This window comes from Bombyx mori, chromosome 25 (genome assembly GCF_030269925.1).
Source record: "Bombyx mori chromosome 25, ASM3026992v2".
In the NCBI taxonomy this organism is placed as follows: domain Eukaryota; kingdom Metazoa; phylum Arthropoda; class Insecta; order Lepidoptera; family Bombycidae; genus Bombyx; species Bombyx mori.
This window is the reverse complement of record NC_085131.1, coordinates 9,453,404-9,471,849: the sequence shown is the minus strand read 5'-3', so window position 1 is coordinate 9,471,849 and position 18,446 is coordinate 9,453,404. Positions and strand designations below refer to the sequence as shown.

The window sequence follows — 18,446 nt, the reverse complement described above, 5'->3', positions numbered from 1 at the left end:
TAAAGCCTCATGTCTTAAGGTGGTTGACGACATACACATTCTAATGGCCATAGGATCTGGTAAATACTTAACATCAGGTCGATGTCGTTCCCAACTTATATACTATCAGAATTATTCCCGCATTGACTTTTTGGCAGGAACGCGATGATTGTAGGTGAACTGCTTTATTAACCTTGTAATATCTCAATCCAGGGAAACGAATATCCTAAAACTCACTTTTTTTGGGCACTAAATGAATAGACAAACTCGTGACCCACTTATATATAGTCTTCAATGATTTGTTGATTATTTATAGATTATACACTAAACCATCAAATATAATTATGATGGTATTCAGATGGTATAGTCTTATCATAATTATTCGTAATAATGGTCTTATTCGTGTGAAGTCAAATGAAATATCATTATTTTCAATTTGGATGTCATGTAACATACTGAATTTCAAAGGATTTTTTTCGCAGCATAGTAGATGGAAATGCATATGAAGTGTTTGTTACTAATTAGGTCACAGCTTCTTCAATATCTTAGAGTTATAAGATTGAAACAAATTTAATTATAAAATAAATAAAATTTAATATTTATAAAATTAAAATGGACGGATACAATTGAGTATTTCAGTTTCATTTATGTAAACCTAACTTCGATGATATTTATGTTTTTTATTCAGTCGTTGCTATTTAAAATTCCCAAGATTCAAGCCATTTAAGGCCTGCCATTGTCGAATTCGGTTCACTAGCCAACGGTCCGCTCATACCGTAAGCTAGTGGTGAAAACAAATAGAAACTGTACACTGTTGTTGATATTACAACGCCTATGATGCAATGATACGCAGTCTTTCCCAGTTCCGGACTCAAGTAACTCCGCACACTACTTAGAAGATATTCAGTTAAGATACCTGTAATAAAATTGCACAACAATTAACAAAAAAAAGCAAACCGCAACCTCTTATAGTATATATTTAAACCTGGCAGGACACATTGTAACACTCGCGTTTTTTTGGGATGGTGAGTTGTTGCAGTCGCCCATGGACTTCAGCAATGCCAGGGGCAGAGCCAAGCCGCTGTTTACCGTTAAGTACTCTCCGCAAGCCTCATTTGAAGGAGGACATGTCATAGCGCTCGGAAAATACCGTGGAGGGGAGCTCATTCCAAAGCCGGATGGTACGTGGCAAAAAAGATCTCTGGAAACGCACTGTGGATAAACGCGGTGGCTCCAGGCGTGGGTTGGCATCCCTACCCTGCCTAGTTCTTCCGTGAAGGAGTTATGCGTACCGTTTTTAAGGTTGGAACAACTGATATACTATTCAATTGAGACTTTAACTTCATGTGTTAAGGTGGGGATTTTTGTATGATCTCCAGTGTCGATTGAACACCAGGCGGCTGGTGAGCTCGTTCATTGTAGGCATTTTGAACAAACAGGTCTTCTTTCTTAAACCAATAACGAATATCCTGCTGGTGGGGCATGCTATGAGCCCATAGCTGAGACTTCGACCCTAATCTGGGTGAGTGGTAGCATTCACACTGAGTTATGTGTTATCCACGAAGGGCTCGACGAGTAAATTAACCCACAGACACAGCCTTCTGAGTTTCTCGCCGGGTGTTCTCAGTGGGTCGCGTTTCCGATCCGGTGGTAGATTCTACGAAGCACTACACTTGCTAGGGCCATTGTTAGCAACACTCTTGATTTGAGCCCCGCGAGCTCATCTACTCGCCCGGTTACGCTGACATAGCCTCTCAAGGCTATCAGCTTAGATAGGCATAAAAAAAAGGAGCGCTAACTGTGCACTTTGAATAGATACACGGGAAATTCTGTTCAACAATTTAAACGTAAATGCACAGTAAGGTTTAGTTGAGTAAAATAGTTACAATTAACTTTTTTCCTCAACTAAGGCTTAGGTAGGATATAAAAAAAAGTGGTATCCAGTAACCTCTTACGCTATGAGTGTGACCACGTCTGTCCAAATAGATAAATCCTTTAAAAAAAAAAGAATTCAAATTACATTTGTTACGGTAGCTTAGTTACCTGTAAGCATAGAGCTGAAGACTAGGGCAGGAAAGTAATGGTGAAAATACAAAACTCTGCCCATAGCCCAGAAAGGTATGTAGTGCAGAGCCCATCCTATGAACGTCCAGCCGGCTGCGTTCAATAGTAAACTTCCTTCGCCAACTAAAACAGACAAATATACAGGTGCGTTAATTGTTTGGAAAATTTAAACAAAACGAATTCATGGTATTTCTCAGAAGCCATCCTTTGAATTTTTTTTCTTATTTGCTTTTGTTGGCAGAAATAACATACGGCGCGCCTGATGGTGATTGGTTATCGTCCCTAATGGACGTCAGCAATGCCAGGGGCATAGCCAAGCCACTGTCTACTGGTGAGTGCTCTCTGCAAGCCGTGAGAAACGGTGTTTTTTTCCACGCAAAAATTGAGGGTCTGTTTTAGATTTGGCAGTTATTTTTAACTCTTTGCGTTGATAACAAACTTATTTGTTGGGAGAATCTATGGTTTCATAGATAAGACACTCAAATTTGTACAAAGGTATTGAAACTGGTGGTAGAACCTCTTGTCAATCCGCACGGGTAGGTACCACCACCCTGCCTATTTCTGCCGTGAAGCAGTAATGCGTTTCGGTTTGAAGGGTGGGGCAGCCGTTGTAACTATACTGAGACCTTAGAACTTATGTCTCAAGATGGGTGGCGAATTTACATTGTAAATGTCTATGGGCTCCAGTAACCACTTAACACCAGGTGGGCTGTGAGCTCATCCACCCATCCAAGCAATAAAAAAAAAATTTAGTGGCATGTTTATTGAAATCCGTACGAATGTCATTTCTGCTATGGAAATATAGCCATTATTCGAATGTCAGTTAAGACTTCCGCATCATTTCTTGGTTGAATACTTTTTTCTACAGGCTCTGGCAATTTTTTCACAGGTTACACTTATTGTTTATTGAAAAAGAAAAATACCTTGTCTAGAAACACCAAAAGCTTCTGCCCTCTTTTCTTTTATGGAGTTGATGATATACACCAAGAAGAATATTATTAGAAAGGCAAGATTCGTCCACCATACTACTGGATTTCCTAATAAATAGATGCGGTGAGTGCTGCCCGAAAAAAATTGACCCTGAAAATGACATAACCGATAATCTGTGAATGTGTGTCACTTTTTTTTTCCTACCTAAGCTGAAAGCCTTGAGAGGCTATATCAGCGTAACCTTAACTAGTAGGTGAGCTCACGGGGCTCGAACCTGACGACGTTGCTAACACGAACCCTAGCAAGAGCCGTGCTTCGCAGAATCTACCACCGGATCGGAAACGCGACCCACTGAGAAGATCCGGCGAGAAACTCAGTGGGCTGTGTGTGTCACAAAAAAAATTCTGAATTTAAAAAGATGAAAAGACGTATTGTACAAGCTAGGTAATTTTTTCTTTTTGGGATTTCGTGAATTGTTGTTTTATTTTTTTTATCATTATTTCCCACGTTTCTTTAGCCAGTGACCATGGAAATTTTAAAGCGTTCGAAGCGTCGGATATAATTAAATGAAAATAATAAATGCTAGAATGAAACTTAAAAATATTTTATATTATATTTTATTATTATTATATTTTAAATACTGTGAATTATTATTATCAATATTGTCGTCCATAATTATTATAAAATATTTTTTTGTGTATCTCAGGAATGTGGACAAGATAGGACTATCATAACAAATTACATTATTATTTTAGCAACGTTTCGGTCTTTTATTAGACCTTAATCAGGGATCTGAAAATTACACATAATTGATAACCAACAATACAAAAAACAACAATTGTCGACACTACCATATTTATTCATATTATGGTAATTTGTTATGATAGTCCTATCTTGTCCACATTCCTGAGATACACAAAAAAAAACTGTGAATTATGTTTATGAAATTTAATTATGTCACATCTCTCGAACAATCTCTTAATAGATTTATCTTCATTTTGTCATACATTTGTACATTTGTGGAGGTTATAATAATAAAATAATAAAATATTAAGAATATAAAAAGGATTCCTCGGAGAAGTTACTCGAACGTAGTATTGAATGATAATAACTTAAGCGATAGTAAAAATTAAATTAAATTCGAGTTAAGTTATCGACTGTATTTATGTTTTCCGGTAACGGGTCTTACCCTGTAATTTATGGGCCATTGCCACGGCTGCGAGGTGACTTCCCCTTCCTTCGGTTTGAGTCCGGAATTCCCCTGGAACATGACGGCGTGCGATTCGTAGAAACGTTCGAGGAAACCAGAGGCGTAAGATTCGAAACTCACTTTAGGCACTGAAAGATAAAATATAATATACTAGCTGACCCGGCAGACTTCGCAGTGCCCCAATCGATAAATAAAAAACCTAAACTATTGTATAAAAAAAACTTAAAACAAACAAAAGAAATCCGTCCGATGGGGGACACATCAATTTTTGTTTAATTCCGAGTATTTTATCTACCTTTTAAACCTTCTCTGGACTTCAACAAATAATTGAGCCAAATCGATCCAGCCGTTCTCGAGTTTTAGCGAGACAAACGAACAGCAATTCATTTTTAGATATATAGAAGATTCAAATCAATTTTTCCGCAAAAACAACAAACGAAAAAAAGTTTATAAATTCAGTTCGACAAACCGACCGTACACAGCGCAGTTCGTATTTTTCAGAATTGCCGCGCAAACATTACAAAACTCGGGTGAACGACATTACGTGTGACGTCATTTGAGGCCAAACTAAATGACAAGCTTACTGCAGATTACATACACTAATACATAGTCATTTAAGACGTTTGCGATATGAATGGTTTTAAAAAAAAATCGATAGGACTTAATTCTTATTTCACAAAATTTGTTTAATATTCATTTTAATTTTGTTTAGAGTATTTTATATGTATTAAAGAAATAAATGTGTGTTACATACGATCATCAAAAACGTTATCCTCTATGTTCCACAGCGCGTTCTTGTCTCTTAAATTGGGATTGCAGGAGACTTCCTGCTGTTCGTAGCCCCATTTAGGTAGTTGCTTCCCTGTTGTCGTCAATACACACGCCTACGAAGAACATAAACTTGAGAGTGAAAGTTTATTAGGTTTAAGCGACATTTCGCTTAATACGCGACATTTATATTTGTAACTAGCTGACCCGGCAGACTTCGTAGTGCCTCAATCTATAAACAAAAGACCTAAACTTTTGTATAAAATAAACTTAACACAAACAAAAGGAATCCGTCCGACGGGGGGCACATCAAAGGGAAAACAAAATTGTTATTTTTATTTAATTCCGAGCATTTTCATATTTATCTAACTTTTAAACCTTCTCTGGACTTCCACAAATAATTCAAGACCAAAATTTGCCAAATCGACCCAGCCACTCTTGAGTTTTAGCGAGACTAAAGAACAGAAATTCATTTTTATATAAAATATATAAATAGATAGAAGATAGGTAGATAGATTAAAGGTCCGTGTTATTTGGTATTATTATCAACTATTCGATGTTTTTAATTGAACTTCAATTATAATAAGTTTACTCCATTCAAATAGCCGATGAAGTTTTTTTTTATGATATTTTTCCAAATTTTAAACTTTGAATGGCTCTCCTGTATAGTAGTAGCAAAAATGTCGCTTAAACCAGTGTGCTTAGTGCGAGTTTTTTAACGTTCTCGATAGCGTAAAAGTTAACCCAATTTTGTATGCAGTTGGAACTGCGCCCCTAACGGCAAACGTAGGCAAACGATCCCATTCCATACAAATATGAGCTAACGTTTACGCTATCGAGAACGTTAAGAAACTCGCACTAAGCACACAGATAACCTCTCACCCCTCGATAAGTATAAAATGTAGTTTGCAGGAAAGACACATATATAATATATATAAATATATCTAAAAAATTCAAGGCATACTCTGAGACATGGCTTTTAATTATATTTGATCGATTTTTTTTGCTTAGTATTATTTGTTGGTTGGGAGCCAACGACCGCTCGACGACCGGTATGGAGGGCATTGATGAAAACCAGAGTAAAAAAACTTTGAGAAACTCTGTTCTGAAATAGATGCTCGACGCGACGAACTGAATCGTCGGCCTTGTGCTATCTTTTACAACTATTATAATGGTGTGCTCGCTTGCCGCATTTCGCGTGAATTTTTTGGGATAACATCGGCTATGTTAGCCACACACCATCACAAAAATTATTGGACAATTAGATATCGAGTTGAAGAGGCCGAAATCGTCCAAATAGGTATTGGTGGATTATGTTGTTATAAAGTATATGTATAAATAGGTAGCATACATAATGTGCTTCAAAATATATTTTTTGGATTTATCGGAGAACTGATCAAGACAGTTATTTCTAATATTATTCCAAATAAAATATTATTATATGAAAACTGAGCTTTATACTTTAATGAATTTGAGATGCAATTTTGTACATCTTTGATACATGTTACGAAGCCATCGGAATTCAACCTCAGTGGTCGGGGATCGTTTTAATCTGTATTGAGAACATAAACAGAGAAAATTTCAAGTTGTATAAAATAACGAAGGTCTGATCGTCGCGGGCTCTTGGACTATACCTTAATAAAACTTTTTTTTATCATATTATTTTATAACAAATTACTGTATACCTATATGTAATAGTGTATAAAAACATTATTAACTGTAGGCTCGGTTTATTGGTCGACTGTGATTTGACAGTTCTGATATTTTTGTATTACCTGCAAATAATGAACAAGCATAAGTTTGCTTCGAACAGTTTGGATCTCTTCGCCATCTTTACCGCCCGATATGACAATCTTCCACACGTCGTTGGCGTCACCTACGCCGTCCTGAAATTTCAATTAGAATGAACAATGCGATATTACAGGTTTTTTTTTTTATAAAAACGGGAACTGGTTAATTTTCCTCGCATAATTAAAGATTAATTTATTTAGAGTCTATTAGGTCTCTTAGGAATAGATATCTTCGGATTCGTCTTTTCCATAGTGTACTACTAGATATTCGGGCGCCTTAGTAACAGAAATCGACGTATTTACGTAGGGCACCGGTGACCTACACGGCAATCAAAGGATTAAATGGATTTATATCGGAGGATATGATGATAAAAAGGATTCAAGAAAGATCGATGAGCTATCGTCAGCCTGGTGGAAGTCGTTAGCCATTCTGAGAGTTATGGTCGAAATCTTAAGTGATTTGTGTAACTGCTGTCCTACCTTTCGGAACAGGAATGCATGAGCGCTTAGCTGCAGAAAAGACAGGTCAGCGGTATCTACCCGTGGGTGACTTACAATACGCCCTACCACCAATAACTTAGCAGGTTTATAATATCTACGGATTTTGTTGTTACTGTACGGTCCTGCCTACATCATTGAAGTCATTGAGCCAATCCTATATGCCTATGCAGTGAAAATTCCTTGTCATCGAACTCAAAACTAAACAAACGTTTTAAAGTGTTTAAATTCTACTTCGTAGTGTAAGAGAACGTGGTTCCGATTAGGCTTACAAGAATTTGAACCAAACAAACCGAAATATTTAAAGTTTTTTAAGGAGTTTTATGGCCTGGTAACTAAGATCTTTAGGTCATATATTTTTTTAATGTAGGTATATTCTTATTTTCATGAAAAATTATAATATGGAATGAAATGAAACGAAATGAAATGAAGATGATTAATTTGAGACACTAATCAACTGGGATGAATTTAAATGAAATGCGATGAGATGATATGGTATGAAATATAATCTCAGTAAAATGGTGGTTATTTACTAAGATTTTTTCAGTGGACTTTTTTGAGGATCTCGGCAAATTACGTCCAGTAGCTTTGTTTCATTTTCCCATATTTGTGCACTTTCACAAATATTAAACAGTTAATAAACCACCGTTATTACACATTTAAACCTGAAGAAACATTAAATAGACAAAAATAAAACAAATCACACAACTTCACTCCTCACGTTCCCGCCAAAAATTTTGTTAAGCTACCCCCGACTATGGGATTTAAACCCTGAAACATTCACATCGCTCGTTACGAACACACCGAGCGTTTTATCATTTAGGCCACGACAATTTCGATGATTAGAGGCTGTAAAGGAGTCTGAAAGCGACCAGTACCTCCCCGTAGCCGGTGACCTGCAGGTGCTTGGCGGTGAGAGGCGCTCGCTCGCGGTGCGAATGCAGGTTGCGGCCCGTGGGCGCGTGCGTGACGCGCACCAGATCGCCGCTGCGCACCACCACCGTCCCCTCGACTCGTTCGCGGTTGTACGGTTTTATTTGCCAACGATTATTCTCATCTTTGTGAGTGTATGTTGTTATCTAAAAATTTATATATTTTTTATTATATATATCGAGAGATGAAAGGTTGTTTGTTATAAGTGACATTTCGCATAATACGCGACATTTATGTAATGTAACTTAATACTGAAACCTTAGAACTCATATCTCAAGGTGGGTGGCGGCTTTACGTCGTAGATAGTATATGGGCTCCGGTAACAACTTAGCAGATGGGCTGTGAGCTCGTTCAAACGTCTATGCAACAAAAAACAATTAAAAAAAATCTTTGTAATTAAAGGTCCGTTTTATTTGGCATTAGCATCGTTAGCAACAGTTCGATATTTTTAATTGAACTTCAATTAAGTTTACACCATTCAAATAGTTGAAGAAGCTTTTTGTTATGATATTTCTTCCAAATTTTAAATTTTATGGCTCTCCTGTATAGTTGTAAAAATGTAACTTATCCAAATAGCCTTTCACCCCTCGATATGTATGTTTGAAAGTAATCGAAAGTGACTCCAGAACAATGGTTCCCAAAGTTTTTCTGTTCCTTAGTATATTGAAGACTGATACAATTTAAGCTCTTAATCGTATCTTATTCACCTCAAAACCAAGGTGAATCGGGTAAAGCTAGTTTTTTCAGTTTTTGTGTACTTATATATTGTAATCGTATATAAAAATATAACTCTCCGGAACCATTTTAATCTCAATTTTATTGGATTTGGAAAATGTCCCGATTCCCTCCATTGTACGGTACCTGTTGCTGTCTCGCTCCCACCCCCGCTGGGTACAAGTGGTGGTGTGAGTGCAAGTACCCCCCGCCAGTTCTATGATTCTTCAAAGTGACGAGAGCTCCGTAAGCGAGCACCCGTGGCGCGCTGGCGTTGTGCAGGCTGTTCCCTTCGAGACGTGCTTGGAACCCGGACGAGTAGAAACCGTCACCGTTGCCGCTGTTGAGCATGTCATGGAGATCAGCTCGGCCCGTCTAGTGTTAAGTGGCTACCGGAGCTCAGAGATACTGGTGGTAGGACCTCTTTTGAGTCCGCACGGGTAGGTACCACCACCCTGCCTGTTTCTGCCGTGAAGCAGTAATGCGTTTCGGCTTGAAGGGCGGGGCAGCCGTTGTAACTATACTGAGACCTTAGAACTTAGATCTTAAGGTGGGTGGCGCATTTACGTTGTAGATGTCTATGGGCTCCAGTGACCACTTAACTCCAGGTGAGCTGTGAGCTCGTCCACCCATCTAAGCAATAAAAAAAAACTGAAACTGCTGCGTTCACCGACAGTGACTTTCCAGAGATCTTTTCCTCAGCTCGCTGAGTTTCTCGCCGGATCTTCTCAGCGGGTCGCGATTCCTATCCGGTAGTAGATTCATTCGCGAAGCAGCTACTCTTGAGCTGTTAGGTCTCCTTCGGAGGCGCTCGGGTAGCTGTTAGCAAATCCCACCCCTCCTGGCTGAGCCTTTGCTTGCTCGCCCACCTGTCCTGGTGAAACTGGAAAGGCCTACGGGCCACCAGTAATCCTTCAATCATAAAAAAAAGATCTTTTCTGCCACGTACCAAAAAAAATGATCTTTTTTATTTATTGCTTAGATGGGTGGACGAGCTCAAAGCCCACCTGGTGTTAAGTGGTCACTGGAGCCCATAGACATCTACAACGTAAATGCACCACCCACCCTTGACATATAACTTCTAAGGTATCACTATAGTTATAACGGCTATTGTATTCAGATTGTACCTACTGATGAACACTGCTTCGGTGGTTAGAGGTGATATAAAACAAAGAAATGGAGTTATGATCTCTAACGATTGCTCAAAGCACTCCCCATAAGACATACGGTACAAGAAACAGAGAGAACCGAAGTCCCTCCGTAGACCCAGAGGTTCCAAGCGATCCGCTAGAACGGGACTATCGACAACCCGACCGGCTCATAAAATTAGACGTGAACGCAGTCTTTTTTTTTTAAATGGGTATCGCCCGGTTTGCGTATATGCCACTGACAAAAGAATTCAGTCTTAATCATAATGAACACAACTGTCCTACCCGTCGACTGAGACGCATGACTACATCGCGGGATTTGTAACTTAACCTGATTTACACGATACGATTCCTTCATAACACAAGTTGTTCGTGAAGGTGTTAATCATATAAATATTATATCCCCCGTGCGTCGTGTTCCTCAGTGCTGAGGATCGTGACCTTTACGGAATACATACGTAAATTTTCTTGGGAAAATTGCTAGATATTTTAAATATATAGATGTATAGAAAAAAAAGGTAAATACCCGTGAGGAATGAACTCTCGTTACACTTACAATACAATACTTAAGCTAAAAATTGCATTGAACGATTTGAATACCATAATAGTAGTTTTTTTTGTTATAATAAAATTTAATTTACCTTTTACTCAGTACCGTGAGATGTATCCAAAAGAAGAACACGTACAGAACGAATGGCCACACAATGAGGGTTAATGTTCTGACAATGAGATGTGTGATGGTGAATTTCTGTAATGATAAAACACTATCGATATATTCCCGATCCTGCGGACCGAATGGTAAACAGTCGACGTCGCCCTAAGCACGTCATTTAGGATCCTTCCGATCCACTAATGGTGCTATTAGGTACCTCAAGCACCGGTCATCGTTCTCGTCGAACCCGTCGCTTGCGACGAAGGGCTCGACGAGTAAATTAACCCACAGACACAGCCCACTGAGTTTCTCGCCGGATCTTGTCAGTGGGTCGCGTTTCCGATCCGGCGGTAGATTCTGCGAAGCACAGCTCTTGCTAAGGTTAGTGTTAGAAACGTCATCAAGTTTGAGACACGTGAGCTCATCTACTAATTCGGCGAATCTAGTATAACACCTCGGGCTTTCTAAAAGAGGTTGGAAAAAAAAAGATTATAGATGAGCATATGGGCATACGAGAAAATCGAAAATAATTTCCATAGCTCACTGGACGAATAGTGATAACTTCAAAATATTAAATGCTTAATATGACACAAGATTTGAGATCCACTTTTAATAAAACTTTTCCTACTGAGCACTAACTTATTCGAAGCCAACACTTTTTTTACAGCGTGGTAATTTGTATTATCATTAAAATTGAATGATTCAATGGAAGATATCGTAAATGAATGAATTGTGGAATTAAAGCTACTGAGATCTGGGTTGACCATTTGGTCATCGTATCAGTATCGCTGGAAGGAGAATACGGAATTACTGACTATTCTAAGCTCTAAGTCAGAAGAAAGTGAGATTTCGAATAAACTCTGCAAACTTAATGAGCCAAACTTATGTTTATTTATGGGTCAATTACCATTATTTTATTATTATTTAAATTGAACAGACGCAATATAATATTGGAGATCCGAAAACTATAATCACCTACCTGTATTATTAAATTAAGCCCACCCGTTATTATTTGTAGTTGATAATCCTATTAAATTCATTTGTAAAATACTTACAACAGGTTTCGATAAATCACCCAGAATATTCCATAAGTCCGCAACTGTCCGTAGACCAACAAATAGAACAACGAACAATCCCACAAACTTGACGGACATCGTGCAAGCTAATGATGTACCCAAGAAAATTTGCCATGACAGCATCCTCGGAGAAAAAGGGAGTAAGCCGTCATTGGTTAAAGTAGAAACCTAAAAATGATATTTAAAAAGACTTTAATTTTTTTTTATTGTAGGTTATTGTTGTAAATGAGTAGTTTCAACAAATAATAGGTGTACCTATACCTATGAAGTTGCCATTTACAACACTGGCCATGTGTATAACATAATTTATGTATGACCGATAGTTAATTCTAAATTCAAATTAATTTTATTGAAAAAAATATGGAATTCTATTTTTAAATTCAGTTATTTGTTATATGATTTGAGTTTTGTTTTCACTATATTTGTATATTTTTCATTAACACGGATACGATAAAAATACTCAAATGCCGCGCAAACGGCTCACAATATTAGTGACGTGTACGGGGTGAGCACTACAAGCTCGTTATTAGTTTGAACGCTACCGACACGATTTTAAAAATTAATTATGTGTTCGCCCGTAAAATAATATCAACAACGACGATAGTAGAAGCTGAAGGTACCGCGAAGTTAGTCACAGCTTTCATAGTTAACACCAGATGATGACCGTTTTTTTTTTTATAACGCCATCTTGTTGTGTCTTTAAAACGATTAGTTGGCCTCAATTAAGAAAAATAGTATTATTATTCGCCAATAGATGTCGGGAATAGTTGATTAATGAAAACACGAATAAACATTTTCTGAAAATAAATCGTAGATAGATCGATTTATCGCCCCCGAAATCCTCTGCATACTAAATTTTATGAAAATCGTTGGAGCCGTTTCCGATATTCAGATTATATATATACAAAAATTGCTCGTTTAAAGGTATAAGATAAGATAAGATAAGATAACATAAAATTAAAACAATATTGGTCCATTTGCGACTAACGCTTGAAGGTAGATCTTGACTTCATTAATAGACAGAGAAATGAAGCGATTTTTAACCGCATTGTCACATCTGATTAAAAATGATTTATTTTGATAATCGTTAGATACATATAATCGTGTTTCATATTCGAGAGAATCAAAGCTAAGTGATACGGAAAAATATATGTACAAAACTCTTTTAATTAAATTTAAGATATAGACATGTTCCAATAAATAACTAGGCATCACATTACTTACCTTAAAGCATCCATATATTGAACAACTCATGAAGAACAGCAAGATTGGATCTAATAAGATGTATCTGTTTAAAGTCATAAAGCCAACATCTGAAAAATTATATCCAGAACTTATAATATCGTTATTACACACATTCGAATTATTAATCCTTCCATCAAGAAACTTACCACACAACAAGAGCAACGTTCCTATGAACGTGGCTTCCAATGATTTAGTCATCTCCCATATCGACAGAAAGGTTAGGGGAATAACCAAAGCACCTAACGTTGTACAAAACTGCAATTAAATATAGTATTTGATCGTTTTCGCCTATGTGTTATAGGGGAATCCCGAAAGCGGCTAATATCTTACGAGTATCATAAATATTAGGTTAAAGGTTAATCTATGATGAGTAACAGAATTTACTATATATTATGATCACATTAGTGATTATATAGCAACTACCAGTGTGCTTAGTGCGAGTTTTTTAACTTCCGTAAAAGTTAACTTGAATTTGTATGGAATTGGAAAGTTTGCCGCTAGGGGCGCTGTTCAAACTCCATACAAATTTAAGTTAAAAAAGAGAAGTTAAAAAAGTCGCACTAAGCACATAGTACTAACAATTATTATATAAAGATTAGATTAGTGGTAAGGCCTACTTCAAGATTACACGAGATGGTACCGCAATCCAGTTTATTTCTGCTGCAAAACAATTAAATGTCCCGGTTCGAAAGATAAGAAGAGCCGTTCTAAAATACAACAGAGTCTTCGACCTCATGTCTCAATGCAAGTGGGAGGATTCATATTGTGATGTTTATGAGCTTTAGTCCATTTACAGCAATAAAAAAACACGTCACTCCGAATCCTCCCGATTCGCTATCGGTGCTTTAAGGCATAACAAGTACCAGTCACCGTTCTCGTCGACTCCATGAAATGTGAAGCTTTCCTCGTGAAAATTGACTCACAGACACAGCCCAATAAGTTTCTCGCCGGATCTTCTTGGGGATCGCGATTCGGATCCGGTGGTGGATTCACCGAAGCATTGCTCATGCTAGGACTAATGTTACCTACTAACATATACATAGTGATGAAATACTACTCACTAGTCTCATACCCTGATACCTCGCACCATCATACTTATCTCCAGGTTTCTCAAATGGAAATGTACCATCATACCCTGATAGTTTGCCAGACAATGCTATTAGCATCTAAAAATAGGATAGATTTTTTTATTAATGAAAACAAGATAGTTACGTAATTAATAAATAAACTTAATTATTAAGTTTTATAAAACAATGTGTTCTTTGGTCTAACATAAGTCAGTCAAAGGTAAGATTGAATCTGTTTTTTTTATAATCAATAACAATTATAATTACCTTGCCAAGTGGTGGATGTACATCAAAGAAGAAGGTCCTGTTTATGTACCAACTTGCCATTTTACCGAAATGTGTCTCATCCCAACTGCGTTAAAATAATATTTTATTAATTTTAGCATCATCCGTTCTGTACTCTCTATCACAGTCAAACATTTTTATTTTATTAGCATGTTATTAGATTATTATATATCACCTCAGGTTATCATCTATTGGAATCCACAGATAATATTTGACTCCAGAGATCTTTTTAGTTACTTACTGTCTGGTTTTGGAATTAACTACCAAACAACTTTACAGTGTTGGCCTTTATTCCAAGCATTATGACATGAACTTGCTCAAATGGGATTGAAAGTGTCCTTAGCAGTAGGCAACAGGTATTGCTGATGTATATGAGCGAAGGTGACTACTTACCTTCAGGTAGACAATATAAAATGAAGAAGACACAAAAAATATCCTACAAAAATATTAAAGACATTACTACTCTTATTTTTTTTTTATTGCATAGATGAGTGGACGAGCTCACAGCCCACCTGGTGCTAAGTGGTTACTGGAGCCCATAGACATTTACAACGCAAATGCGCCACCCACCTTGAGATATAAGTTCTAAGGTCTCAGTATAGTTACAACGGCTGCCCCACCCTTCAAGCCGAAACGCATTACCGCTTCACAGCAGAAATAGGGGGGGTGGTGGTACCTACCCGTGTAGACTCACATGAGGTCCTACCACCAGTAAAACCCTTATTTCTTTTTTGATTACATAGAGGAATTAATGTACTTGCATCCATCCCACGTGTACTCCAACTATTTGAATTTGAATTTTTTTTTATTGTTTAGATGGGTGGATGGTCTTATGGCCCACTTGTTAAGTGGTATAGACATCCACAATATAAATGCCACCACTCATTATCACAACTAAATCTAATTTTCAGCAGATTTAGTCTGAGTTATGGTACCTACTGGTACGAGCTCACAAAACACACTACCAAGAAATTATGCAGGTCATCATATTTTATTTATCTAATATGTAGCATGCCAACTTTGCATGTTTTCCCTACAAAATCATCAGATAGAGTAATCTCACTAGATTTTTTTGTAGATACTTTCTAATTTGTTTATTGCAATATATTCAATTAATCATAATTATATTATGTACATACCATACATGATCAGGCTCCAGAACTTTGTAATATCTTGTCAGAAAGGTTGCTCCGCAAAGCAAACTGAATGTGATCCACCATCTACAAATAATATTTAAAGTGATTTGAGTATGTAGTTAAATATGTGACAATTGTGTTCCAGGTATTAACAGTAAATTTAAACAATTTTAGATAGAACATTTTAAATTAAAATTTTTACATTAGGATTTGACTACAAAAATGTTGAAATATGTCAGAAATAATATAATAACAATAAATAGCCTATGATTAAACAGTAAGAATAATTATTTCTTAATTAATTATTCTATGTATTATCTATATCTTAATTATTCTATATTCTATATACTTCTTACTTATTTCGCAAAAAACAAGAAAATTTGGAAAAAAACAATAAATGATTTAATACATAAGTTATGTATGAAAATAATATTGTAAAAAAGTATTAAGGGCTATATGAAATTTATATCCAAAAATGTTCATGTTATACCATTTATTTACGTAATACATGTGTGGGTGAACAAGCTCACGGCGTACTTAGTAGTAAGTGGTTACCTAAGCCCTAAGACATCACAGGCATTTAGGACTGTATGGTATTGTATAGTAACTGTCCCACGCTCCAAGCCGAATACATGACTACTTTGCGGCAGAAAATAGACAGTATAGTACCGACCCGTGCGAGTTTACAATACGCCTTACAGACAATACGCTGGCATTATATTCCGAGAAAACTGCCACCTGGTGAATAGTTCTAAGTTCGAATCTAGGCCACCAGAAAACCAAATATTAAACAGATTTTATGGTTTATTGTCGATTTCATTAGAAGACGATACGATCTGTAATCGTAGACAAAGAGGAGAGCGAAGAGGTGAAAAAATAATGATTAAATGACATAAATATAACATTTTAAAAATATTTACATGGTTGTTTTTGATTGAAATAGATTGCTTTCGTGTACGTTTCCTTGAAGTTTGTGTGTCATATTGTACGAGTTATCGATTCAGTTATATAAAATCACATTTCTTTGGAATTACTACTACACGGAATGGAGTTTACCATTAATTACCATGTCCTTAATTATTTTCAATTTTATTAAGCTCCAAAGAGCAATGGCCTCAACCATAGATTAGGTAGGTATACACAACAACAATTTGCCAATGTCATGCCAGCTTATAGTGCCATACACTGTCATCTATGCATGCATTTTTTTAAGTGATTTTATGGCCTAGTTACTAAGACCTTTAGGTCAAGTCTTATTTTAATTTGTATTCTTATTTATAAAAGCAAAATGATAATATGAAGTAAAATGATATGAAATGTAATGAAGTTGATTGATATGAAACATGGCATATGGCACGAAATGAAATGAGATGATATGGGATGAAATATAATCTCAGTAAAATGGTGGTTATTTACGGAGACTTTTTCAGTGGGCTTTTTGGAGGATCCCGAGAAAATACGTCCAGCGGCTTTGTTTCATTTTCCCACATTTGTGCACTTACACAGATATTAAACAGTTAATAAATCACCGTTATTACACATTTAAACCTGAAGAAACACCAAATAAACAAAATAAAACAAATCGCACAACTTCAATCGACAAACAAATCGAACTCTTCGCGTTCCCGCCAAAAAGTCTATCTATGTATGCCAGTGTCATGAAATCACGGACTACTATGAGATACTTGCATGAAAATTAAAATAAAATAAAACTGATAAAAGGATTTTAAAATTTTTCTTGCTTATTTTTATTTTTAGAATCTAGTTATATGTTTCTAAGAAATGTAATGATATTAATGTAATATCACGGTGATCTCTACACTAAGCGCAACTTTTAAACACTTCGAATTAAAAGCACGGAACAAAATACATTTCATACAGGTAATTTTACTAAACTAAATCCGCCTTATTTCTCTGTTTGTACTCGTATTTGTTACGGTACTGGATTCGTGGCACATACCAAGCAATATTTTATTTGAAGGTTATTCTAATGCAGTCTATTATCGGATCCACCCTATCCACTATTACATAAATTAGACGCCTGCAACTCTAATACTTTTCCCCCTACCTAATCGTTGGTAGCCTAATGGGCTATTACAACTTTTACCTGTTTGGATGGTGAATTTACGGAGCTCCACCTGGGGATAGTTCCTAACCCTAGCCCTAGAAAGAGCAATGCTTCTCAGAATCTACCACCAAATCGAAATCGCTACCCACTGTCAAGATACGGTGAGAAGCTCAATGGGCTAGATTGCAAGTCGAACTCGTTGAAGAGTTCAACGTGGAGCCAATTCTTCTTCTCAGTAGGTTGCTATAGTGTTCCGGTAATCGATGAACTCGCGAAGCAGCTGCCCTTGAGCTATTAGGTGTCCATCAGCATTACCAGCGACGATGGGAGACAATTTACCACCAGATAGACCGCGAGCTCGTTAACCATCGATGGCAATAAAAACTCGAGCAGCTATATATTGTGTTAAATGAGGTATTATTGAGTTTATGGTTTTAAAATCCAGTTTCCAAAAATTATAATTTTCTTTTAATGTTTGGAATTATACATCCTTTTTTTATATTTTGTTTTTAATTTAGAATTTTGAGATAACATTTGATTTAACGTATTTAATAAAAACAATGTTTTGTGGGATGGTTTTTCATATCGATATCTTTTATTTCTTACCTAAATACTAGTTATCCAACAGAATCTATTACAAAGTACAACCGAGACTAGATTTCTTCATCTTGCCGTAGTCCATTTATAATAAATGATATATACAGAGTATGTCCAAGTAGGTTGTGCTATTATTTCTGTAACTATCTATATTAATATAATACGTGAAGCAAAAACTTTGTATCCCTTTTTACGAAAATTGCGCGGACGGAGGAGTATGAAATTTTCCACACTTATAGAGAATATAGAGAAGAAGTGCACAATACTAATATTTTTTTAAAATAAT

The 18,446-nt window shown here is 36.5% G+C and overlaps 1 protein-coding gene across 3 annotated transcripts; it reads right to left on the bottom strand.

Annotated features, from left to right (window-relative positions):
* Positions 1-555: 555 nt before the first annotated feature.
* LOC101741371 (protein O-mannosyl-transferase 2) lies at positions 556-16,654 on the bottom strand. Of its 3 annotated transcripts, none has more exons than XM_004921755.5 (16): positions 16,416-16,654; positions 15,499-15,579; positions 14,342-14,426; positions 14,069-14,173; positions 13,154-13,262; positions 12,987-13,075; positions 11,742-11,930; positions 10,676-10,782; positions 9,034-9,226; positions 8,118-8,318; positions 6,727-6,837; positions 4,938-5,067; positions 4,163-4,311; positions 2,967-3,123; positions 2,023-2,166; positions 556-895 (listed from the first exon to the last, which is right to left on the bottom strand). In XM_004921755.5, the coding sequence occupies exons 1-16, from the start codon at positions 16,475-16,477 to the stop codon at positions 678-680; spliced, it is 2,130 nt and encodes a 709-aa protein (XP_004921812.1). In that variant the 5' UTR covers positions 16,478-16,654; the 3' UTR covers positions 556-677. The 3 variants fall into 3 exon arrangements, with proteins under 3 accessions (XP_004921812.1, XP_037876271.1, XP_062532158.1); XM_038020343.2 differs by having other exon boundaries at positions 16,552-16,637; XM_062676174.1 differs by having other exon boundaries at positions 16,562-16,607.
* Positions 16,655-18,446: the final 1,792 nt, after the last annotated feature.

Excerpts from the sequence above, each read along its gene's own strand:
- LOC101741371 (XM_004921755.5), bottom strand. The coding sequence starts at position 16,477 with ATGACACACAAACTTCAAGGAAACGTACACGAAAGCAATCTATTTCAA. Across the intron at positions 6,838-8,117 it reads AGGTCACCGGCTACGGGGAG|GACGGCGTAGGTGACGCCAA; the intron begins GTACTGGTCGCT and ends TTGAAATTTCAG. Across the intron at positions 896-2,022 it reads CTTCAGCTCTATGCTTACAG|GTATCTTAACTGAATATCTT; the intron begins GTAACTAAGCTA and ends ATTTTATTACAG.